Raw genomic sequence first — 26,483 nt, forward strand, 5'->3', positions numbered from 1 at the left:
CCACTACATTTGAATTCCAAGCCAATGTCACCACATGAGCGCTAGAGGGTAGCAGATGCGTTGTCTAGTATGTTTAGACAGCGTTTGTCTGCTGCTGCTTGCCGTAGTTGCCGGGTATTGGAGGTCAGCTGGAGGAGGCGTGCTTCTGAAATGTTTCGTGCAAAATGTCATGAAAGTACAGAAAATAAAGGAATATAGCGTTTTAAACAATTATGTCATTTACAAGAATGTGTATCGCTGTTGAGCGTGGAACTTCAATTGTACAAGAAGCGAGAGAAAAGATAACAAATTAACGGAGAAATTCCTCCGTCCGTTTTGTCCTACAAAGAAAGAGGCGCCGACCACAGTTTGACAGCGCAGTCTAAACTGCGCAGGCCTGGCATTAGATAAACTGCTGTAGGGCGGCATCAAAGAATATATGATATTTATGAAAGAACAAAGACTTATTGATTTGTGAATAAAAAACAATTGCAAATATGAGGAAGGACGTGAGGATATTACTCGTTGGGGAACGTAAGTGGCTGATTCATTAAATATAGCTGGCGCTTGATGCCTACACAGTAATTAGCTAGCATGCTAGCTAGCTTAACTCCGCGAATACATTAAATTAATCAAAATACACGGTATATACGAATGTACACCTAGGTTGTATTTTGTACTTGTATGACCGCACAACTAAGAATACCATTGCATCGAACTGATTCAATGTGACATTGTGAAGACGTTAAGCCAACAAAATACCTCGCTAACTAGCAAATGCCGCAGTCAAATGAATGGCTAGTTAATAAAGACTATTGGTTCGTTCACTTAGTAATACACACACAGTAGCTGTAGTTATTTAAAGTATGTTTGGTGTAACTTCTAGCCACAGTAATTAACTAGCTAGCAAGTAATGTAGGTTAGGATCGTATCAATAGAATACTCACTCAACCTTGCACGCGCTTTGCACTATCGATCTGTCCTCGTGCACACTGTCAGCTTGACATTCCATGGAACCAGTAGAAATCATGTTCTGCTCAGATCTGTGTATTTTAGCCATTTGGCCACATTGCAACTTTTGGCCTCCACAATACACTTCTCCCAAATCCCCATAGCCACATCTAGTGCACTTTGCAAATTAGGGCCCTATTTCATTTACATTCATCTTCTCCCATATCCACAATGCATATATTTTTAAGCTATGTCATTTACATTTTTTTTGAGCGTGACTATTGTCAATGATCACATTGGTAAATTGGGTAGAATGTGATAGAACTGAGACCTTTAAAGGAACTTGTGACAACATGCTGGTTGTCCTCCTTTCTGCCCTGTGTTCTTCACTCACATCTGTTTATCAGATGCAACTGGCTGGCTGACCTACATTGACACATTCTCTTTGGCGTTGCTGACAGGTCCCTTGAGAGGGCAGCCAAAACCGTACGTGTGTATGCTAACGTTGGTGATATCACTCAGCAGCCAAGGATGCATTTACACAGACAGCCCACTACTGATCTTTTTCACAATTACTGGAAAAGGAGCTGATCTGATTGGTCAAAAGACCAAGTAGTAGTGCAAAAGGATCAGAATTGGGCAGCCAGACTGTAAACACAGCTCAAGTGTCCATAGATACAAGTCCTTTCCATGCACCTGCAGAGGCTGCCCCTGTTCTTGAACTTGATTAACTGTCCTACCGCCCTTGAAGCAGGAGCCCATTCACTGATCTGACTCAACATATGGGTGAAAGCTACTGTAGGCTAATTGAACCCGGCTTGATAAAATCCCTCCATTGGCATTAGATCAATGGTTATGATAGGAAAAAGGATGCATGTTGAAACGTATCAGAACTGCAACTCTCTGTGCAGTATCTGCAGCCCTGTGTCCTCTGGCTGTGCACTATGGTGCTGGATTCAATCAAGTCGTGGAATTTAATAAGGCACTCCAACACTTAACTAGTCCCTGTTCATGCTTGCCAGCTGCTCTTATCTTCACACTTCAGTCACTCAACACATCAGTCTAACAGTCTGTAATGTATGCAGATCCGTAGCCGACACAATCTCAAATTCATTCTACACTGCCTTCACCCACCTAGATAAGAGGAATACCTATGTGAGAATGCTGTTCATTGACTACAGCTCAGCGTTCAACACCTTTGTCACCTCCAAACTCGTCACCACGCTTAAGACCCTGGGACTGAACACTTCCCTCTGCAACTGGATCCTGGACTTCCTGACGGGCCACTCCCAGGTGGTGAGGGTAGGCAACATCACCTCCGCCACGCTGACCCTCAACACGGGGTCCCCACAGGGGTGTGTGCGATTAGTTCCGTCCTTGTACTCTGCACATGACTCCAACACCAAGTTTGCTGACGGCACGACGGTGGTAGGCCTGATCACCAGCGACGATAAGACAGCCTACAGGGAGGATGTCAGTTATATGACAGTGTGGTCCAGGAGCAACAACCTTTCCCTCAACGTCAGTAAGACCAAGGAGCTGATCTTTGACTACAGGAAACGGGGGCGGGGGCGAGCACTCCCCCATCCACATCCCTGGGGCTGCAGTGGAGCTGGTCGCAAGTTCTTCAGTGTCCAAATCACTCAGAACTTAAAATGGCTGACATGCACTGTCACGAAGAAGGCGCGACTTCTTCCCCCTCAGGATGGAAAGGTTTAGCATTGGCCTTCAAAGTCTCAAAGTTCTACAGCTGCACCATTGAGAGCATCTTGACTGGCTGCATCACTGCTTGGTATGGTAACTGTACCGCCCTCGATCTCATGGCGCTACAGAGGGTGGTGCGGACAGGCCAGTACATCACTGTCATTCAGGACCTCTATATCAGGCTGTGTCAAAGGAAGGCCCGGAAAATCATTGAAGACTCCAGCCACCCAAGCCATAGACTGTCCTCTCTACTTCCGCACGGCAAGCGGTACCGGTGCATGAAGTCTGACACCAACAGGCTCCTGAAGGGCTTCTTTCCCTAAGCTAAATAGCTAACTAATTGGCCTTATGTACTATCAGGGTTGACTCTGTCTCTATGCACTCTCACAGGACTCTAAACTCACACACACATACACATAAAAGCTTAATTTGCTCACACGCACATCATGCACAAATATTTATACTGACTATGCACACGCACTCACATACATTCAGCAAATATGCTACTCTTTTTATCATATTTCCTGATGCTTAGTCACCTTACCCCTATACATATACCCCTATCAGTATCTCTGCACATTGTAAATATGCTATTGGAACTGACCATGTATATAGCATACTCACTTCATGTTGTTCTTATTTCTATTTCTCATGTTTTTGCTCTACCTTGTTATTTTTTGTTCAACATTGATATTGATTACTGCATTGTTGTGGTTAGAGCTGGCAAGAACGGCATGGCACTGTACTTGTCCACGTGACATTACCTTGAAACCTGCACATTGAATGGTACAATGTTGAGAGGTGACACTAAAGTCCCTGTGATGGGAGATCATCAATTGAGCTATCTCCTCATTGTAGCCTGGTTCCAGATCTGTTTGTGCCGTCTCGCCAACTCCTATGGTCATTGTCACTGTCATTGTCACATGACCATAGGAGTTGGCAAGAGAGCACAAATAGATCTGGAATCAGGCTATCCTGATTGCAATCACACACTGATGCTTCTGTCTGACTCACACACTTGTCCTCTCGTCTCCACAGCCAAAGTGGGGAAGACGTCTCTGATCATGTCACTGGTCAGCGAGGAGTTCCCTGACGACGTTCCCCTTCGAGCGGAGGAGATCACCATCCCAGCAGACGTAACTCCAGAGAGAGTCCCCACACACATAGTGGACTACTCAGGTAACGCCACAGACCATACAGCCTGAACGTCAGTCAATACTGAATGTTTAATGCTGAACACTGTTCAGTGTTACTAGACTGCCCCTACAGACAGACTATTATTTTTCGGAACTGGGATTCAGTCAATGCATGTTATGGCTGGAAACTGCTCTACTGACAGTACTTATGACAGTGGAGTAGGAGACGTGTCAGATTGACAAGACAAATCATACTGTCTTTTATGTTGTTGTCTTGTGTCTGTAGAAGCAGAACAGTCAGACGAGCAGTTGTATCAAGAAATATCAAAGGTTGGTAGGATACCATTTTAACCCTGTATTATCCCCACAGTAAACATCTATCCCCACCAAGGTAGAATAACATTCTCTCTTTTTTACAGGCTAATGTTATTTGCATAGTTTACTCAGTCAACAACAAGAAGTCCATTGAGAAGGTCAGTTTATAAACCAAGCATTCTCTCTGACAAAGAATAACTGACATTCAGATGTCTTGATTTAGTAACAGCCCACTGCCTACACGTTGTTAACTCTGTTCACCATGTCGGCCATATTGAATTAAAGAGAGCGCAGGGCAGGCCTGTGTTCTGAGTCTTGGCAGTGCAGCTGTAACAGGGTTTGATATGTGTTTTCTCTCTTCTAGGTGACAAGTCATTGGATTCCCCTCATAAACGACAGGACGGACAAGGATAGCAGGTGTGTGTGTGTAGTGTGCTTGTGGTGTCTGTGTGTGTGTGTGTGTCTCCCCTTGGTCAGGGACAGTGGGGGTATACAGTCTGTTACTAAATCCCCAGTGCATTTGGAAATGACTGCACCAACACCTAAAGTGCTGGTGTAGTTTTTGACAGCTTTGCCTCATTTCACTTAGTAGATTGAAACGGGTGTCAAGTCATTTCAATTACATGCCATTCATTATAAGACCAGCCTGCTATATGGACCAGTTATGTCATAGACAAGGGAAAGTACACTACCTTGTACCTGTTTGTGTAACCTACTCCATATCAATGTGATAATGGAGGAAAGGTTACTGAATGACTCATGGCTATGTAATGTAAGACTGTGTGATACGGCCTCCCGAGTGGTGAAGTGGTCTACTGCATCGCTGTGCCACTAGAGATCCTGGTTAGAGTCCAGGCTCTGGCGCAGCCGGCCGCGACCGGGAGACCCATGGGACGGGGCACAATTGGCCCAGCGTCGTCCGGCTTAGGGAGGGTTTGGTTAGAAGGGATGTCCTTGTCCCATCGCGCTCTAGCGACTCCTGTGGCGGGCCGGGGGCAGTGCACGCTGACCAGATCACCGGGTGTACGGTGTGTTTCCTCTGACACATTGGTGTGACTGGCTTCCGGGTTAAGCAGGCATTGTGTCAAGAAGCAGTGCGGCTTGGTTGGGTCCTGTTTTGGAGGACGCACGGCTCTCGACCTTCGCCTCTTCCTAGTCCGTACTGGAGTTGCAGCGACGAGACAAGACTGTAACTACCAATTAGGATACAATGAATTTGGGGAGGAAAAAGGGGTCAAATGAAAAAAGACAGTGTGATACAATGGATCAGTTTCCCATATGGGAAGCAGAAGGTCATGGACATTGTTGTCACCTCTTAGCTGTAAGTTGAATTGCAGACAGCCAGACAACATTGATTTTAGGGTTGTCACAATACCAGTATCACGATACTCTGAGGTATCGTGGCAAGGGAACGAAACATGGAGCGGACTATATTTTCTGAGGAAAACAGTCCTAATGTTTTTAGCCTTATGTTGTCACCTAGAATCACATGTTTATTTTCCATCTAGAACACTGCATTTTACATACAGTAGGTTTTAAAGGACCATAGTGTTTATTCTGCTTTGTGTGTTCCGGCAGACAGCCAGATAACGTTGTCTTGGATTGAGCCTGGATTTCTTTAATAGGATCCAGTGTCAAGGCTAAGTCTGCCTGGATTACTGTTAGAGTTTAGTATAACATACTGTAGCTTGAAGGTTTGATCTGTTAGGTGACACTGACAATCTATTGGAGTCTAGAACCCCTGAGGACAAAATATTCCTTTTTGAGACATTCTCAGACAATAGGCTAGGCTACCACTAGGCTACCACTAGGCTACCACTAGGCTACCACTAGGCTACCATGCCGCCCCATATAAGATCATATATGATGTTGTTGCAGGGTACCACTGATCCTGGTGGGGAATAAGTCAGACCTGGTAGAACACAGCAGTATGGAGACCATCCTGCCCATCATGAACCAGTACTCTGACATTGAGACCTGCGTGGAGGTAAGAGAACACTGACTGGTGACTCTGTTTACCGCCTCCATTTTGAGTGCCTAGCAAGAGTACATTGAGAATGACCATATAGCTAGGCTAATGAGAGTTGTTGTGTTACACTTGAGTTGAGGCTCAATCAAAATGGTATTGAACTACTAGAAATGTATTTTAAGGGTCTCTGATCATCTGATTAATTGAATTCAGGCCTGCAGAACGTTGATCAACAATGGTTTCATATTCAAATACGGTTCTGAAATCCCAACAGCTGAAAACGGCATAAAAATTATAATTGATGCATTGACCTTGTGATGTAGGTTGTCTGCTGGCCCTGGGCTGGGTGACTCCTAATGTTTCAGCTAACTCCTGACTTCAGTTAGTATGTTATCTGATGGCGGGTAAATGAGTCTGTCTTTCTGCTGCAGAGACCCTGGCAGTATTCATTATGGCACACAAAATAAAACATTTTGCAACGTAAAATAAAAATAAGCATTTATTGGCCAAGTCCACATAGTAAATTAGCCCTTTTCAGTCAGTTTCTTTGTTTTATTTGGTGCCTAATGAACATGACCCCTCTGTGTCTTTCTACTGACTGACTGAGTGTGTGCGCTGTGTGCTGAGACGCATTTCTATCATGGAGGAAAGTAGTTGGCTACATCACTCTTCCATTGGTCTCATGTGACAACCCAGTCACATGTCCTCTCTGGCTAGATTCATTACAGGATAAAAGTAGTGGAGGTGGAGGAGACGAAGTGTTGGAACACACACACACAGAGAATACACACAGTCAGATGTGTTAAAGTGACAACCTGGTCAGGATCCGTTATGCAGTTGTACTGCACAAGGTTCATGGGTACTTGTACGTGATGCAACACTGTTCAGTCTACATATTTAACATCTGTACACTCTCTTCCCCCCTGTGTGGAATCAGCCCCTTGTCATGGCAACACCACTGGTGTTTATAGCCTGGCTGTTTCTGGACCCTAGTTTCACATTGAGAGATGACGTTCTGCTTTCCATGACCTCATTTAGACCACTAAGAGGTTGGTCTTGCGGCTTGAGTGTTTTTTTTTTCACTGAAGCACCATAAATCTGCAATGCACAACTCAAGCTGATTGAGAACCAATTGATGTGTAAGTAGTTAAAGAAGTGGGATAGGTGATTAGTCCGGTTTGTCATATACACATGGTTTAGTACAATGAAATGCCGGCTTAACCCTTTATTTCAACAGTGGCGGCTGATGTCCTACAGTACCCATAATGGTTTTAGCTTTGTAAATGTAACCTTTATTTAACTAGGCAAGATAGTTAAGAACAAATTATTATTTACAATGACGGCCGACCCCCGGCCAAACATGGATGATCCTGGGCCAATTGTCCACAAGAGGGACTCCCAATCATGGCCGGGTGTGACGCAGCCTAGATTCGAACCAGGGACTGCAGTGACGCCTCTTGCGCTGAGATGCAGTGCCTTAGACTGCTGCACCACTCGGGAACCCTAAAGATGTTACTAAAGTGAACATAATGGTTTCCTGTCTCCTTTCCAATACATGGTTGTTAGACCACAGCAGGGGTCTTTTTCTCAGTGCATTGTTCCACCTGGTTTTGAGGTTACTGTATCTTTTGTGTTTCTCAGTATATTGTTCTAGCTGGTTTTGAGGTTACTGTATCTTTGTGTTTCTCAGTGTATTGTTCTAGCTGGTTTTGAGGTTACTGTATATTTGTGTTTCTCAGTGCTCTGCCAAAAACCTGAAGAACATCTCAGAGCTGTTCTACTATGCCCAGAAGGCAGTGCTCCACCCTACAGGACCCCTGTACTGCCCAGAGGAGAAGGAGGTGAGGAGGGCAGAGGGAAAACTCCAGGTCCCTAGCTACCCTAACTATGTAGTTACTTTTCCTGGTCAGGTTACGCAATCAAAACGTTTCCTAGCGCTACCATGGGTACACAGGCAACATCTATTTTTTAGCTCTCCAAGAATATAATATTTTACATATTTCAAATGTATACTTTGTGTTTATTCAGATGAAGCCGTCTTGCATCAAGTCTCTAACTCGCATCTTCAAAGTGTCGGACCTGGACAACGATGGCATCCTCAACGACAAAGAACTCAACTTCTTCCAGGTAGGAGCCTCACTGTGGGAAAATAAACCTTGTGGGAAAACATTTCTTGGCTGTAGCTGCAGGCTTGTGTGCTTTATCTGGCTGAAGTGAAATAACCTGATTTACTTCCTTTTCCAATGGCAGTTTATTTTAACTTGAGTGGAAGAGAGGGGGAGGGATAGGTTATTAGTGGGTTCACCGGTAGCCTGCAGACAGGTGGTTGATTTAGAAACCCTTTCAGAGCATCTTTTGTCCTCTAGTAAATGGGGCAAAGCTGTATACATATCTGCTTGTGACTTCATATATCCCAAACCACGTTACATTAGTAGCTGTGTCACATTTGTTGGAATAGACTGGTTCTTTCCCATTTTGGTCTCACCAGACGTATGTTCAGTTGTGTTTAGGTGATGTGTGTTGAGTGATTTATTGTTGAAGCACTTGGATGCAGCATTGTGCTGTCTGTAGACTTTCATTCTTCACTCTAGTTCTGTGTGGGTATTGTAGTTCTGTGTGGGTATTGTAGTTCTGTGTGGGTATTGTAGTTCTGTGTGGGTATTGTAGTTCTGTGTGGGTATTGTAGTTCTGTGTGGGTATTGTAGTTCTGTGTGGGTATAGTAGTTCTGTGTGGGTATAGTAGTTCTGTGTGGGTATAGTGGTTCTGTGTGGGTATAGTAGTTCTGTGTGGGTATAGTAGTTCTGTGTGGGTATAGTAGTTCTGTGTGGGTATAGTAGTTCTGTGTGGGTATAGTAGTTCTGTGTGGGTATGGTAGTTCTGTGTGGGTATGGTAGTTCTGTGTGGGTATGGTGGTTCTGTGTGGGTATAGTAGTTCTGTGTGGGTATAGTAGTTCTGTGTGGGTATGGTAGTTCTGTGTGGGTATGGTAGTTCTGTGTGGGTATGGTAGTTCTGTGTGGGTATGGTAGTTCTGTGTGGGTATGGTAGTTCTGTGTGGGTATGGTAGTTCTGTGTGGGTATGGTAGTTCTGTGTGGGTACAGTAGTTCTGTGTGGGTATAGTAGTTCTGTGTGGGTGACACGTGTTGTGTGTCTGGTAGAGAACGTGTTTCAACATGCCCCTGGCGCCCCAGGCCTTAGAGGATGTCAAGAACGTGGTGAGGAAGAACATGACGGACGGAGTTGAGGACAACGGACTCACGCTCAAAGGTGAGACTGACCACATTGTAGGCCTTCCCTTCTTTCATTCAGTTTCTCTGTAATCTCTCCATCTCTCTCATTCAATCTCTCTATTGTCTCTCCATCTCTCTCATTCAATCTCTCTATTGTCTCTCCATCTCTCTCATTCAATCTCTCTCTTTTCTCTTTCCATCTCGCTCTATTCTCTGCCCACTCTCCCTTGTACTGTCTTCTGTAACCTTCACTAAAGGTCATGCATGAATAACATATTTAATAACCCTTTACCAGTGTACTGTGTCCATCTCTAACGTTGTGTCTGGGTGTATCTCTGACGTGTGTCCATTCTTCACCCTGATTGGCCACTAGGGTTCTTGTTTCTGCACACGCTTTTCATCCAGAGGGGGCGTCACGAGACCACCTGGACGGTGCTGCGGAGGTTTGGGTACGACGACGACTTGGAGCTTCACCAGGAATACCTGTTCCCCCTGTGAGTGGACACTTGAACCCCCCTGGACCAGGGTCATGTACATTAGGGCACATCGTAGTAAAACGCATTACAGCGGAAAACAAACCCACCTGTTCTGGACAAGTGTAGATAGTGATAACTTTCACTCTGTGTTAGAGCGCTTTCTTCCATTTCGCGCCTACAGAACACAACCCTGCCGTACGTATGGGCAACTCTTACCTCTGGGCAGAAAGAGGGAGATATACACCTGTTTATGTAAGGCTGGACGAGCATAACAACGACTCTCTGGCCCCAATTCAGTTTCAGTCAATAGCAGAGAAAGGACATCTGCTCTGCAGGCTCTCACTTTCTTTACACTGTGTCAAAGATGTTAACGTTGATGAATCCTACTGAACCATCAAGCTGTCTGTGGGTGCATCTTACACTACTTGTTATGACTTGCAAGCGGCACAAGGTCTTTCCCAGGGTGAGCCTTTTGAACAATGCCAGTTTAGCCATAGCACTTTTAATGAGATTAATCCGGAATGTTCTGTTGTCCGTGCCAGGCTAAAAATACCTGCTGACTGCACCACCGAGCTCAACCACAACGCGTACCTCTTCCTCCAGAGTGTCTTCGACAAGCACGACAAAGTAAGTCTTGGATGACATAACTCCTACTGTTGTGTTCCCTTCTGCCTCACACAGACAAACATTCACAGGTTTTCCCAAAGTCCCAGTTGGAAGTTTCCCGGAATCAGGAGGGAATAAGCAGGGAGGGAATCCTCCAACTGGCTTTTGGGAAAGGTACCGGAATATTGCAACCCTACACAAAGCTATCATATTCTTTAGAAGAGTGGTCCTAACCTGTGTGTGTGTGTGTGTGTGTGTGTTTGTCAGGACAGAGACTGTGCCTTGTCTCCAGAGGAAGTCAAGGACCTGTTCAAAGTGTTTCCCTACATGCCCTGGGGCCCCGACGTCAACAACACAGTGTGTACCAACGACCAGGGCTGGATCACCTACCAGGGTTACCTGTCACAGTGGACGTGAGTTAGGCCAGCATACCTGGACTACACTACCTGTTACCTCTGTCTAACTTGAATGATTTGGTAATGCAGTTATACAGCGCTTTGCTGAAATGCAAACTTCTTCACTTACGTATGCTACCGTAGATAGTACACAAAGCCCCCCACCGACAGACACACACTAACAGGCTTTCCATTGTTCTGATTGGCCAGGTTAACGACGTACCTGGATGTGCAGCGCTGCTTGGAGTACCTGGGCTACCTTGGCTACTCAATCATCTGTGAGCAGGAGTCCCAGGCAGCAGCCATCACAGGTAATGTGAGCGTGCGTGACTAGGTTTATATGCTTGTCATGTATTGGCGTTAATTATTGTGGCCTCTCTGTTTGTGCATTTGAAACCTAATTAGTGGTGAGTTACTATAAATCTACAGTCACTGTAGTTGTGTGTTTGCGCGCACATGTATCTGTTGTTCCTCACCCGTCTCTCCTCCCTCAGTGACCCGTAACAAGCGCATCGACCTGCAGAAGAAGCAGACGCAGCGCAGCGTGTTCCGCTGTAACATTCTGGGAGCCAGGGGGAGTGGCAAGACCAGCTTCCTGCAGGCCTTTCTGGGTCGCAACCTGCTGGTGAGTCCCTGGAGCTTCCGGACAACTGGGGTGTATTCATAATGGCACACCCCAGCAAAATGTTTTGCAATGAAAAAATATATGTTTTTTTCTTATTGGACAAATTCAGGTAGTCCCTCCCTGTTTCATTCTGTTTTTTTCCCAATTTGGTACCTAATGTACATGATCCTGGCTTTTCCATGGAAGGCTCACTGCTACCTGCTACGCACACATTTCTGTTTCATAGCTACTCTTAAGTAGCAACTCCTTTAAGACATAGATAGTTTGCTGTTATTATTATTATTATTATTATACAAACGTAACTATTTAGCAGTGAGGAATAACATGTACTGTTGTATCAATGTGGAGTGGTGAATGTGTGTTTTTCTGCGTTTACTTAACAGAAACAGCGGAAGATCAGAGAAGACCATAAATCGTTTTACTCCATCAACACCACGTATGTCTACGGCCAGGAGAAGTACTTACTGGTGAGGCTGTGCATCTCTCTCCCCATATCCATGCTTTCTGCCTGGTAACAGGATTAAAACCCCGGGAGATGGATTATAATACAGTTGTAGAATTTATAATACTGTGTTTTATGTGTCCAGCTGTCTAGCAGTAAATCATAAGTGTTTTCCCCTCGTATGTTTTGGAAACTAATATGTTCAGTGCGACACAGTGAATATTAGAGAGGCCTTTCTGCTGAAATGTTGACATTGAACGGTCTCAACTATTTCCCTCTTCTCCCCTCTTCACCCCTCTTCACCCCTCTCCCCTCTTCACCCCTCTCTCCTCTCCTCCCCTCTCTCCTCTTTTGTCTCCCTGTAGCTTCATGAGGTGATGCCAGACTTTGACTTCCTCTCAGAGGAGGACCTGGCGTGTGACGTGGTCTGTCTGGTGTATGACGTCAACAACCCGCGCTCCTTTGAGTACTGTGCCAAGGTCTACAAGGTGTGTACAGTACCTAACTGACAAACTGTATCAAATCCATCAGTCCTTAGTTTAGTCCTGGGCCTGTATTCACCACATGTCTATAGTAGGAGGACTGATCTTGGATCAGGTCCCTCCCTGTCCATGTAATCCTATTCGTTCCGATCTAAATGGCTAAACTGATCCTAGATCAGCACTCCACTTGAGATGCTTTGTGAATATGGGCCCTGATCCTTGATTCACTAACCTGGAATAGAGGGACTTCTCAGCTTTCAGCTTTTCACCTTCTGAAACTGTTTACCAAAATGTTATGATATCAACAATCCTTATCTCGTCTTGTTCTTATAACTAACCTCTGAACTTGAACCTTTTGACCTATGACAGCAATACTTCATGGACAGCAAGACGCCGTGCATGATGATCGCCTCCAAGTCAGACCTGCACGAGGCGCGCCAGCACTACAGCCTGACCCCGCTGGACTTCTGCCGCAAGAACAAGCTGCACCCGCCCCAACCCTGGACCTGCAACACGGTGGACGCCCCCAACAAGGACCTCTACACCAAACTTACCACCATGGCCATGTACCCGTGAGTATAGTCCCCTCAAAGACCTCTACACCAAACTCACCACCATGGCCATGTACCCGTGAGTATAGTCCCCTCAAAGACCTCTACACCAAACTCACCACCATGGCCATGTACCCGTGAGTATAGTCCCCTCAAAGACCTCTACACCAAACTCACCACCATGGCCATGTACCCGTGAGTATAGTCCCCTCAGAGACCATAGTGGTCCTAGTTCCATCCTCTGACTTCACCGTCACCCCGTCGTCTTTTCCTCCAGCCAGCCCTCTGTGACCTCGTTACGTCCTGTATGACGTCTCCAGACACCCCTGGCTTTCTATTGATCCCCTGTGTATGAGCAGGGGTGAGCCCAGCCCTCCACTGTCCTCCATGTCTCCCTTCCTCTCTAGTCCTACATTAAGCTGCTTCTTCCTGAGAGGGTGAGATATTTTAGGTGCTGTTTTATTTCAGTTCCTTAGCGTTGGCAACTGTCAATGTGTTGTGGTACTGTAAGGTGATGACTAGGCCATTTTAAGTCCCAAAATTAAGGTAATCCACTGTCTCCCCAGTCAGCTGTACTGAATGGGTGTTATTGACTTGTTGACAGTCTTAGCCATTCATTCTCTATGAGAGGTAGAGTTAGTCTTGTACTTTATTTAAGAGATTAGCCATTGGATTAGATTAATGTCCATTTAATTGAGCCTTAAATCTCAGCTTTACAGGGAAGAACTCCCGTTATCTAATGTTAAAAGCATTGTCTTTCCCAAGGCATAGAGGCCTATAGCTAAGAATCCAGGCCCTCGCTCTTCAAATGACTGGACTCTAGGATGGAAATCTTTTAACAGAAATAATCAGCAGCTTGTGCTCTATACACTACAGTGCTTCACCTGTTTCAGACATCTCTCTTGATAGTGAACAGAGTTCTTTATGTAGTTAGTGCACTACTATTGTTCTGCGTTCGTTGGGGATTTGGTACGGACTGTTTCAGTACCGTCTCCGGCTGCAGATCGACTGTAGGTCAGAGTGACTCATGCTATATAACCCAGGCCAACAGGTACGATTATAATGGTTTAGTTCCATGTATTTTAATGGTCAATCTGGAGATTCTGAGACGAGTTAGCTGTTTTTATTGAATTACCCTGAACTTTCTCATCACTTTGCCACTATTTCCTTCATTCTCTGTGGCTTTCCCCCTCTTCTACCTAAGGATGATTGTGGTATTACCACTAATGAAAGGTGTATGTTATTACAGAGGACATGTATCCTTCTGTATGTTATTACAGAGGACATGTATCCTTCTGTATGTTATTACAGAGGACATGTCTCCTTCTGTATGTTATTACAGAGGACATGTCTCCTTCTGTATGTTATTACAGAGGACATGTCTCCTTCTGTATGTTATTACAGAGGACATGTCTCCTTCTGTATGTTATTACAGAGGACATGTCTCCTTCTGTATGTTATTACAGAGGACATGTCTCCTTCTGTATGTTATTACAGAGGACATGTCTCCTTCTGTATGTTATTACAGAGGACATGTCTCCTTCTGTATGTTATTACAGAGGACATGTCTCCTTCTGTATGTTATTACAGAGGACATGTCTCCTTCTGTATGTTATTACAGAGGACATGTCTCCTTCTGTATGTTATTACAGAGGACATGTCTCCTGTATGTATGTTATTACAGAGGACATGTCTCCTGTATGTATGTATGTATGTATGTATGTATGTATGTATGTATGTATGTATGTATGTGAAGAATGTTCCTCAAGATATGTAACTTTCATAATGCTCAGTACTTAGTTCTTACCACTTTCTCTGTATTACAGTACTTAGTAAAGTAATAACCAATCTTCTTTGCCTTAGTTACTGATGGAGTTATTATTTCACAACTCAGTCACCCAAAGTCCAAGCCTCCCCCATCTGGTTCTAGAACAGGGTCTGTCTTTCAGGGTTCTGCCATCCCACGGTGATGTTTCCATGGAAACGTGTACAAAATGTGGATCTGACTTCATCTTTGTGTGTTTGTATGTGCGTGTGTGTGTTGTGATTGTGTCTCCTCAGCCACGCCAAGCTCCGCTGCATGTGTACCTGCAACAGGTGTACCTTCTGCATCTGTCAGAACATCCTCCGGTCCCAGCTACTGACAAATATAAAGGCCAAATTCTACAGTGTTGTTCTGAACAGGTCCATACTGTAAATACTGTAGTGTTTAACAGCCCGTCCCCTCTCTCTCTCTCTCGCCCCCTCTGACTCCCCCATGAGGCGGGAGACCCTAGCTTTCTAACCTGGGTGAAGGTTTTTCTCCTCTTCTCCCTCAATGCTTCCTCATAGTCAGGTTTACACTGCATATCCACAATGGACAACTGGAAAAAATGAAATTCTGAGATCTTATTTTGATCTCCAGGCCTGATTTGCACATCTCCATTGAATTTCATATGATTGTATGGGTGGGTTTATAAGACTGTTTTCCAAGTACTCATATCGGCTATAGAGTTGACAAGGAGGTTTCAAGACTCCATTTATTTGCTCTCCTTATTTGCTTTTAACTCAATCAAGTGGATTGTCCAAGCTGCTTCTGTCCCCATCTCTCTGTCCCCATCTCTCTGTCCCCATCTCTCTGTCCCCATCTCTTTGTCCCCATCTCTCTTACAATGAGAGAGCTCAGTAACAAGAGAGCTCAGTCCAATGCAGCCAGTGTTGCCCCTCGATTTGTTTATTTTTATAATTGGTGTCAAAGGTTGTGGAAGGGGGTGCACTGAGTTTCGTTTTTATAGGACGACTGTGAGAAGGTTCTGGTGACTTTTTAAAAGGACATTCTACTCCAAAATGAATGATGCCGACTCCTCTATCTATGATCCCCCACAGAAATGAGCCCAATAACATATATATTTTATGGCTGACTGTTTTACCATAGCCTATACATGGCACTCTACCAATGTTCCCTATAAACTGCACGCGCGTGTGGCTGCACACCTACTACAGCACTGCCGTGTAGAAGAAATGCCTTGCTACGCAGAGACCAAGAGATTGAACTTCAATAAGTTCACCCAATTAGTTTGCACTATATAGATGACATTTTTTTCTGTGATCTAATCAACATTATATCAGCCCGTTTTCAATGCAACAAAACAAATCTAACTTTACAAGATTGAGTCTGTGATTTTTGTTGTAGGCAGAGCCAGAGCACAAACGGAGTAAAGTTCTATTGGTCAAGTAGCCCACAAGCGTCTTTCAGTCACCCGCGAGTGAATGCGCTTTTCAGATCAGAGCCTCCTGTGTGCACATTAGTTGATATTCTTAGCTAGTTAGCGAGTTATTATCGCAGTTATAGATTTTGCCAAGGCTAATTCTGTGTTCTTATACTCAGACAAAATAAATGGGTATCCAAATCAGGGCCCCTGGGCATGTGCCCGATTGGTAATCCAGCCATGCCTAAAGTACTCCAAAATTCGATCAATTTAGCTTTTATTTTGGTGATTTTCTAGTTCTCAAAGATTATATTATAAAATATATAGGTCAATTATCTTTTCTACAAACTTTGTTTGGCTTCAGTCGTTTTAAGTTTAAACTGAAAGCGTTTTGTGTGTGCGTGTATATACATACATACAGTTGAAGTCAGAAGTTTACATACACCTTAGCCAAATACATTTAAACTCAGTTTTTCACAATTCCTGACATTTAATCCTAGTATAAATTCCCTGTCTTAGGTCAGTTAGGATCACCACTTTATTTTAAGAATGTGAAATGTCAGAATAATAGTAGAGTGGATGATTTATTTCAGCTTTTATTTCTTTCATCACATTCCCAATGGGTCAGAAGTTTATATACACTCAATTAGTATTTGGTAGCATTACCTTTTAAATTCTTTAACTTGGGTCAAACGTTTCAGGTAGCCTTCCACAAGCTTCCCACAATAAGTTGGGTGAATTTTGGCCCATTCCTCCTGACAGAGCTGGTGTAACTGAGTCAGGTCTGTAGGCCTCTTTGCTCGCACGCTTTTTCAGTTCTGCCCACACATTTTCTATGGGATTGAGGTCAGGGCTTTGTGATGGCCACTCCAATACCTTGACTTTGTTGTCCTTAAGCCATTTTGCCACAACTTTGGAAGTATGTTTGGGGTCATTGTCCATTTGGAAGAACCATTTGCGACCAAGCTTTAACTTCCTGACTGATGTCTTGAGATGTTGCTTCAATATATCCATTCAGGCTTTTGGAAATTGCTCCCAAGGATGAACCAGACTTGTGGAGGTCTACCATTTTTTTTCTGAGGTCTTGGCTGATTTCTTTTGATTTTCCCATGGTGTCAAACAAAGAGGCACTGAGTTTGAAGGTAGGCCTTGAACTACATCCACAGGTACACTTCCAATTGACTCAAATGATGTCAATTAGCCTATCAGAAGCTTCTAAAGCCATGACATCATTTTCTGGAATTTTCCAAGCTGTTTAAACTTAGTGCATGTAAACTTCTGTCCCACTGGAGTTGTGATACAGTGAATTATAAGTGAAGTAATCTGTATGTAAACAATTGTTGGAAAAATTTCTTGTGTCATGCACAAAGTAGATTTCCTAACCGACTTGCCAAAACTATAGTTTGTTAAAAGGAATTTGTGGAGTGGTTGAAAAATGAGTTTTAATGACTCCAACCTAAGTGTATGTAAACTTCCGACTTCAACTGTGTGTGTGTGTGTGTGTGTGTGTGTGTGTGTATATATATATATATATATATATATATATATATATATATATATATATATATATATATAAAAAACATTTTTGGTGTGGAGGCAACAGTTTAGCAGTGGTGGTGCGCCACGGCAACAGTTTAGCGGTGGTGGTGCGCCGCGGCAACAGTTTTGCGGTGGTGGTGCGCCGCGGCAACAGTTTAGCGGTGGTGGTGCGCCACGGCAACAGTTTAGCAGTGGTGGTGCGCCGCTGCTAAATAAATACTGGGGAAACACTGTAGGCTAAGGTAGTGATCCAAAAATAAAGTAACTCAGTCCGGCTTTTAACTCACTCTTGAAAGTTGTAACAGTAGAATGCACAAGGTACATTTTCAATATTGGGTAGTGCATCATCAGTTCCTCTTGTCATGTTAGTCATTGCATAACTTAGAGCTATTTATAACTTGTCAGAAATATCCAGATCAACTAGCCCATGTCAGATGTGTTTTTATTTAGGTTTTTTTGCCCATAGATATTGTTCAATTTTTTTGCCACTCAAATATCACAGAAATACACATTAGACATGGCAGAATGTATAGAATTGCAAGAAAATTAGCTTTAAAACGGCAAAATGTTCTTTGAACAATATGATTTTTTTTTTTGAATTGCAGGAAATAAGCTTTAAACTTGCAAAATTCTCTCCACCAACAAGAGGTGTGAACAGTTTGTGTCATGAACAGTGCTTGTGCCCTTAGAAATAGACATGATGTTGGAAGGGGCCCCGAGTAAAAAGGTTTGGGAACCCCTGGGCGAAGGTATAGGTCAGCTGTAAGGTAACATAATACTATAGGTCAGCTGTAAGGTAACATAATACTATAGGTCTGCTGTAAGGTAACATAATACTATAGGTCAGCTGTAAGGTAACATAATACTATAGGTCAGCTGTAAGGTAACATAATACTATAGGTCAGCTGTAAGGTAACATAATACTATAGGTCTGCTGTAAGGTAACATAATACTATAGGTCAGCTGTAAGGTAACATAATACTATAGGTCAGCTGTAAGGTAACATAATACTATAGGTCAGCTGTAAGGTAACATAATACTATAGGTCTGCTGTAAGGTAACATAATACTATAGGTCAGCTGTAAGATAACATAATACTATGAGGTGCTGTAATGTGATTGTGTGTCTTCCTCATCTCTGCTACAGCCTCACACAGCACTCCCACTCTGCTCTCACCACCGTGACACAGCACTTTACCCAATTATCTGCCACACTGCACCATCATCTAACACCTGTGGTGCTAGCCAGGGAGGTAACCGTGTGTTGTGGTCGACCCCACCGTGTGGTTGTGTTGCTTTCCGGTTGAGCCAGTCTGACCTGAAGATGCATGTGTGCAGTCTGTTGGCGATGGGTTGTGGGTAGATTACCCTCCTGTAGCAACACGGTACAGTCTGTCATCAAGTAACTAATGCATGGATTTTTAAGATATAAAAAAGGTCATTCATCTTTCGAGAGTTGAGCATACAAGTGGATGTTGAAGCCAACATGGCCATTTCGTTTAAGAATGGTGTTTCTATCATGTTAAGTGGATATGCAAACTGTAAATCTGTACTAAAGACTCATTTGCATAGTGAGTGAGGGAGAAACGTCACCTTGCAGATCTTTCTGTTTTGGTTACATTTCGCCCCACTGAAGCTGTTGGTGAAACTGAAAGCCTCATAGAAGTCAGCTTGGGTTGACTGGCTGGTTATTCTCCTCTTCACGAAAGTAGATGTTCATATTTGGTTCATTTTCTAAATGTCTATCTTTTTTAGTTTTCTTTGTCATTGAACTGTTTCCACCGCCAGAGATGTGCATGGTTTGATTTCTATGATGATTTCAGTTTGATTGGTTGTGGAGTGATTTTCACTTCTTAAGTTTACAGTCACAAGATACAGTTAGTCTATATAAGGTCCTATGTTAGGCCCTAAATTCACTCTCAAACGTGGCACATACTGCAGCCCTAGTGTTATCACTACCTAATTCATCTACACAGTTTATAAGACTATCTTCTTTACAATCCTGCTTCTCTTGTGGTTCAAACTTTATTTTTTTACTAACAAAAACATTTTAATTTGTATGACAACAAATGTTTTTCTTCCACAAAGTGATTTTTACACTGTATGGATCACATGTAATTTCATTGTGTTTCCGTTGTCTTGTTTTCATCCTATAGGTGTTCATACACACGTTTTTGGCTGCCCCTCTTCCTGTTCTTGTTGCATGTGTTTACTTCTTGTTAGTTGCATGCACCATCTGTCTGTCTGTCTCGACGCTGTCTGTCTGTCTGTCTCGACGCTGTCTGTCTGTCTGTCTCGACGCTGTCTGTCTCGACGCTGTCTGTCTGTCTGTCTCGATGCTGTCTGTCTGTGTCTCGCCGCTGTCTGTCTGTCTCACCGCTGTCTGTCTGTCTGTCTCGAGTCTGTCTGTCTGTCTCGAGTCTGTCTGTCTGTCTGTCTGTCTCGACGCTGTCTGTCTGTCTCGACGCTGTCTGTCTGTCTCGACGCTGTCTGTCTGTCTCAACGCTGTCTGTCTGTCTGTCTCACCGCTGTCTGTCTGTCTGTCTCGAGTCTGTCTGTCTCGACGCTGTCTATCTGTCTCGGCAATTCCAGTACTCGGGGGCCTGACTGGTGTCACACTTTTCTCCATCCCTAGCAAACACAGCTGATTTAAACTAATTGCATTCTAAACTGAAGATCATGATTATGTGATTATTGGAGTCGGGTGTGTTAGCTGGGACTGGGGAAAAAGTGTGCCACCAATCAGACCCCGGGGACTGGAGTTGCCCAGGCCTGGTCTAGATGCTGTCTGTCTCATCTTCCAATAGGCTTGCCTTGGTCTTCAGCTCACCACTGCCCCCCTATGGACGGCTATGCATAGGCTCCACTCAAATCAGCAGTCTGTTTTGAGCATTGGGAAGTATGGGAACTAGCCTAGTACTTGAGGTTTGAGTGCGTGTGGTTTATGATGTGCAGGGTTTGGATGGCTTGTGGTGACTCACCATTGAAGGGTTGACATTTCATTGTGCTTGTATATGCTTGTACAATAGAGTGTGTGTTGTGTGAGAGTGTAGATTACTGTATGTATTGCTATGGTTTGGGAGGGTTACAATGGTTCCTAGTAAGTTTACAATGGCTTCTGGGGACCCAGGCATGCCTGTTATAACACTATTGTGTTACATGCTAACTCCTTTGTCAATGCCTGTTTAACCTTGGGAGAAGAGAATTAACGCACCAGAAATGGCATGCCACTAATACAGAAGTTATTGAAGGCGGTCACACCACATTGACTAGCTGAGATACTATAGTATTTAACACCTAATTGGTTTGAATCTTCGCTGTTTTTGGTTTACCTCAAATATATATATATCTCATGTAATGACTCAAAGTAGCCTATTTCAACAAATTTGGAGAACAAACTGAATGTAAAGTATTTTCTAACCCTGTATCTTCATCAATCTTATGATTGAAGTCTGTCTTTTATTTGGCTGGCATTTTGCCAACTCAGCCACCGCATTGGACAAGATTTTTTTAGCTGCAAGGTGTGGTGTGTGACCAGGTGTGGTGTGTGACCAGGTGTGGTGTGTGACCAGGTGTGGTGTGCTGTGGGGTGAGTTCTGCGGTGTTGTCATGTCCCGTTGTGTGTGGGGTTGGCGTTGAACTGCCCTACTGTGTGCACGTGTGTGTGTGTGTGTGTGTACACAAGGTTACATGATGTTGGAGCCTATCTGTTGGCTGACGAGGAGTGCAGTCTGATCCAGCAGGTTCACGCCATCAGTAATGTAGAGGAGTCTATCTACATGGAGTCTTCTGTCCAGCCCAATGGGCCCCAGGCCAGGTAAAACACAACATGGAGTCTTCTGTCTAGTCCTATGGGCCACAGGCCAGGTAAAACACAACATGGAGTCTTCTGTCTAGTCCTATGGGCCCCAGGCCTGGTAAAACACAGCATGGAGTCTTCTGTCTAGTCCTATGGGCCTCAGGTAAAACACAGCATGGAGTCTTCTGTCTAGTCCTATGGGCCCCAGGCCTGGTAAAACACAGCATGGAGTCTTCTGTCTAGTCCTATGGGCCCCAGGCCTGGTAAAACACAGCATGGAGTCTTCTGTCTAGTCCTATGGGCCACAGGCCTGGTAAAACACAGCATGGAGTCTTCTGTCTAGTCCTATGGGCCCCAGGCCAGGTAAAACACAACATGGAGTTTTCTGTCTAGTCCAATAGGCCCCAGGCCAGGTAAAACACAACATGGAGTCTTCTGTCTAGTCCTATGGGCCCCAGGTAAAACACAGCATGGAGTCTTCTGTCTAGTCCTATGGGCCCCAGGCCTGGTAAAACACAACATGGAGTCTTCTGTCTAGTCCTATGGGCCACAGGCCAGGTAAAACACAGCATGGAGTCTTCTGTCTAGTCTTATGGGCCCCAGGTAAAACACAGCATCTGACAAACTGGGGGCTAAGGGACAGCTGTTTGTCACTGGCTGGGTACATGCAGGTATGGTGGACGTTGATGTGGGCAACGGCGAGCACTGTTGGGGGAGGAGATTGCTGTAGCCTCCGTTATTATATGAAGAGGAGATTATAATGAAGGCTACAGACATAACGAGCTACATCTAAGTACTTTGGCCTCAACCTTTAATAAACAACAGCCTTTGATCTGTTTTCACCCAGTGTACCTGATGGAACTCACTGACTACCTTTTTAATGGGCATCTATCATTACTTTTGAAGGTACCGGTCAATGTCTTAGTCTTACAAATAGCTGGTTGGTCTGGTTGTGTGTGGCTGCTTGCTGAATAAGCTTTGTTGTGCAGTATGCTGTTGGGAGGAAGGTATTTCTCTTCCTCTGAGGTACAGGTCATAGTTAAGCAGGATGGCAGTTGTCTATCTAATGGACTCTTCCTGCTAAACCTGCTTGAATGGGTTAGGGTTTCTGCTGCTGTGTCAGATATCACTGTGAAGATTAATGGGTTGTTGAGCTGTGTGTGTGTGTGTGAGAGAGAGTGTGTGTGTGTGTGTGTGTGTGAGAGAGGGAGATAATGTGAGTGTGAACACGAGATTGTGTGTTTGGCAATGTATAAGTTAGAGCTTTCTGCTAACCTCTGCACTTCAGAAATTCCTCTCGCTTCTAGAGCCTCTCCCCCTCCCCTCTCCTTCTCCCCCTCCCCTCTCCCTCTCCTTCTCCCCTCTCCTTCTCTCCTTCTCCCCTCCCCTCTCCTTCTCCCCCTCCCCTCTCCTTCTCCCCTCTCCTTCTCTCCTTCTCCCCCTCTCCTTCTCCCCTCTCCTTCTCTCCTTCTCCCCCTCCCCTCTCCTTCTCCCCTCTCCTTCTCTCCTTCTCCCCCTCCCCTCTCCTTTCCCTCCCCTCTCAGCCTCCTGTCTTCCCTCCATGTTGTTGTCTCATACTGTTAGTACTGTATGTTATAGCCAGGGTTGTGCTCAGTGGACCTAGAAACTGAGGCACTATATTCAATCAGTACAGTCAAAATGCTTGTTAATTTCCACCTCGTGTACCTATTGAATGTGACCTGGACTTAGGGCTTTTCTCTTGTTTCTGTTTCCCTAGCAGAACCTCCTCCCCATCCCTCACTCTTTCTGTCCATAGCCAATACTTTCCTCGCCTTTTAGGTTTCACCCAATAAATAGGAGTTATTGTCAGATTGACCCAACAAATCTAATGTTCCAGTAACAGCCACTCACATGTTAGTGTCTGCGGTACTGCTCGCAACACAGACTTAGCCTGGTTAAACTAGCCTGAACGCTGAACTCCCCATTCTAGGGAAGTGAAACAATGGTGAGCGCAGCGTTCAGTCTGGTTTAACCAGGCTATCACAGACTAGCTCATTTTCAGAAGACAGTTTAACTAGGCCGTCTTCTGAAAATGAGCTAGTCTGTGATAGCCTGGTTAAACAGGATATACTAACTCATTTTCAGAAGACAGTATATCATGTAATGAGGTTGTATTGGTACTACAACATTGGTACTATCGAACAGTTGGACTGTACCTCTGTTTTTGTAGAGATTTGTTTAGGAAGCTCAGAGAACATGACTTTGGTTTGTAATTTGTCAACATGTCCTCATGTGATTTGGAAACGAGGCTGTATTGTTGTATTCATTTCTTTCTCCCCCCACTCCCTCTCTTTCTCCCCCTACTCCCTCTCTTTCTCCCCCCACTCCCTCTCTTTCTCCCCCCACTCCCTCTCTTTCTCCCCCACTCCCTCTCTTTCTCCCCCTACTCCCTCTCTTTCTCCCCCTACTCCCTCTCTTTCTCCCCCCACTCCCTCTCTTTCTCCCCCAACTCCCTCTCTTTCTCCCCCCCACTCCTCTCTTTCTCCCCCTACTCCCTCTCTTTCTCCCCCACTCCCTCTCTTTCTCCCCCACTCCCTCTCTTTCTCCCCACTCCCTCTCTTTCTCCCCCCACTCCCTCTCTTTCTCCCCCACTCCCTCTCTTTCTCCCCCCACTCCCTCTCTTTCTCCCCCTACTCCCTCTCTTTCTCCCCCCACTCCCTCTCTTTCTCCCCCCACTCCCTCTCTTTCTCCCCAACTCCCTCTCTTTCTCCCCCAACTCCCTCTCTTTCTCCCCCACTCCCTCTCTTTCTCCCCCTACTCCCTCTCTTTCTCCCCCAACTCCCTCTCTTTCTCCCCCAACTCCCTCTCTTTCTCCCCTACTCCCTCTCTTTCTCCCACCAACTCCCTCTCTTTCTCCCCCAACTCCCTCTCTTTCTCCCCCTACTCCCTCTCTTTCTCCCCCAACTCCCTCTCTTTCTCCCCCAACTCCCTCTCTTTCTCCCCAACTCCCTCTCTTTCTCCCCAACTCCCTCTCTTTCTCCCCAACTCCCTCTCTTTCTCCCCCAACTCCCTCTCTTTCTCCCCCAACTCCCTCTCTTTCTCCCCCAACTCCCTCTCTTTCTCCCCCAACTCCCTCTCTTTCTCCCCCAACTCCCTCTCTTTCTCCCCTACTCCCTCTCTTTCCTCCCCCAACTCCCTCTCTTTCTCCCCCAACTCCCTCTCTTTCTCCCCCAACTCCCTCTCTTTCTCCCCCAACTCCCCTCTTTCTCCCCACTCCCTCTCTTTCTCCCCCAACTCCCTCTCTTTCTCCCCCACTCCCTCTCTTTCTCCCCCCACTCCCTCTCTTTCTCCCCCCACTCCCTCTCTTTCTCCCCCCACTCCCTCTCTTTCTCCCCCCACTCCTCTCTTCTCCCCCACTCCCTCTCTTCCCCCCCACTCCCTCTCTTTCTCCCCCCACTCCCTCTCTTTCTCCCCCCACTCCCTCTCTTTCTCCCCCCACTCCCTCTCTTTCTCCCCCTACTCCCTCTCTTTCTCCCCCCACTCCCTCTCTTTCTCCCCCTACTCCCTCTCTTTCTCCCCCCACTCCCTCTCTTTCTCCCCCCTCTTCTCAGGCACATGGCTCAGGCAGACCTGAAGAGCTCTACGTTTTGGCTAAGGGCAAGCGTGGGGGCAACTGTGTTTGCAGTCCTGGGCTTCGCTATATACAGAGCTATCCTTAAACAACGATGATCAAGACAGACACAGGATGCATGAGATGACCCTTGACCCGCCCCCCACCGCCTAGTCTCTGCCCTTTGACCCCTCACACCCTCCCTGACAGAAAACATGACCTCCAACATCCCACAGTCCTCTGCTCCCCTTCCCCAAAAAAGAGACAACTACTGAATGAAACGGAACTTCCAGCCATCTGAACCTGATCCCACATCCACCCTACCGGAGAAGGAACAAACCGGAGAAACCATAGATTGATTTTATATATTTGAAACAGAGAAAAAAACTTGTCATCAACTGTTTTTTGTTTTTCTTTGGGGGAAAAAATGTCACCACAAACTCACATTGTATTTTTTGAACACCATCTAATCAATCTACTGCAGGCATTCTGGTATCGTGTGATCTGGTCTAGTCTTGGGTTTTTTTCTTCTCCAGGTCAGACAGTAGTAGTTGCTGGTTGTTTTTAAATCTGTGTAGAACCCGGCCTTTTTTCTCAGGTCAGTATTATAGCTAGCTGGTTTGACCCCCAGAGCCCAGGAGAAAGCAAAGAAGGCAGCCGCATACAACTCACTACAAAAGGGACTGAAAATATTTGTTTATAGGTGTGTGTGTGTATATATAAATATATATATTTGCTCGGGTACTTAGAGAAATACCCAACTAGATTATGGCGTGAACAAAGCTCGCCAGGATCAGAGCATTCAGTTCTGTAACACCTCAACAGTGAGCCTACAGGAAGAGCTGCAAAGTCAAAGCCATTTTTAACATTGAAAAGGTCATGGGTTTCGTGCGCTGCGTTTCAATTGCTATTAATTTATTAACCTGTTTTCTTTGGTTTATCAGTTTGGAATGGTTTGTTCAGCATTGCATGAAACAGACGCACTTCAAGAGGATAATACATTCATGTGTTTTTGTATATCTAGTATTATCAAAGCCGTTATTAATAATGACATCCATCATTCACTTACTCTGAAAGACAAAAGACTACAACATTATCATGACTGCTTCTTCCTCGACTTGTTTTATTTTCCTGTTTTTAAAATAGCTTTTTTCCTTTCATATTATGATTGTATTTGTCTGTTCCACTGTTATGCCTCCAGATTATACTGTTATTAACAGCCATGCAGTGCACCTCTGACTCCCTCCTTGGACCATGGATGGAACTGTTTATTCTCATTGACTTTTCCAACATTTACAATAAAGAACTGTGTGATCTGATACAGGTGTCTGCAATATGATTTGATACATTCATATAACATACACATTATCCCCCCTCAAACTATTCCCTATCTTTTAGCAGTGTCAGAACAGTGTGTAAATGTTGGAGTCATCTGATTTCTTCAAATCCACCATACAGGTGCGTATAGTTCAACACACACAGTCAACGTCAAGTTGACCTTAATATCCCATATGTTTCTATAACGA

The 26,483-nt window shown here is 44.8% G+C and overlaps 1 protein-coding gene across 5 annotated transcripts; it reads left to right on the top strand.

The window, feature by feature from the left end:
* Positions 1-93: 93 nt before the first annotated feature.
* On the top strand, positions 94-26,276 carry rhot1a (ras homolog family member T1a). Of its 5 annotated transcripts, XM_031834333.1 has the most exons (20): positions 104-513; positions 3,673-3,813; positions 4,057-4,100; positions 4,190-4,243; positions 4,450-4,502; positions 5,964-6,072; positions 7,794-7,895; positions 8,083-8,181; positions 9,213-9,321; positions 9,658-9,778; positions 10,303-10,387; positions 10,634-10,779; positions 10,972-11,072; positions 11,256-11,386; positions 11,770-11,853; positions 12,194-12,316; positions 12,680-12,882; positions 14,923-15,045; positions 21,273-21,404; positions 24,959-26,276. In XM_031834333.1, the coding sequence occupies exons 1-20, from the start codon at positions 477-479 to the stop codon at positions 25,074-25,076; spliced, it is 2,115 nt and encodes a 704-aa protein (XP_031690193.1). In that variant the 5' UTR covers positions 104-476; the 3' UTR covers positions 25,077-26,276. The 5 variants fall into 5 exon arrangements, 4 of the variants coding, with proteins under 4 accessions (XP_031690196.1, XP_031690193.1, XP_031690194.1 ...); XR_004211298.1 differs by lacking the exon at positions 14,923-15,045 and having other exon boundaries at positions 18,735-21,404; XM_031834334.1 differs by lacking the exon at positions 21,273-21,404.
* Positions 26,277-26,483: the final 207 nt, after the last annotated feature.

This window comes from Oncorhynchus kisutch, linkage group LG10 (assembly GCF_002021735.2).
Source record: "Oncorhynchus kisutch isolate 150728-3 linkage group LG10, Okis_V2, whole genome shotgun sequence".
Lineage (NCBI taxonomy): Eukaryota > Metazoa > Chordata > Actinopteri > Salmoniformes > Salmonidae > Oncorhynchus > Oncorhynchus kisutch.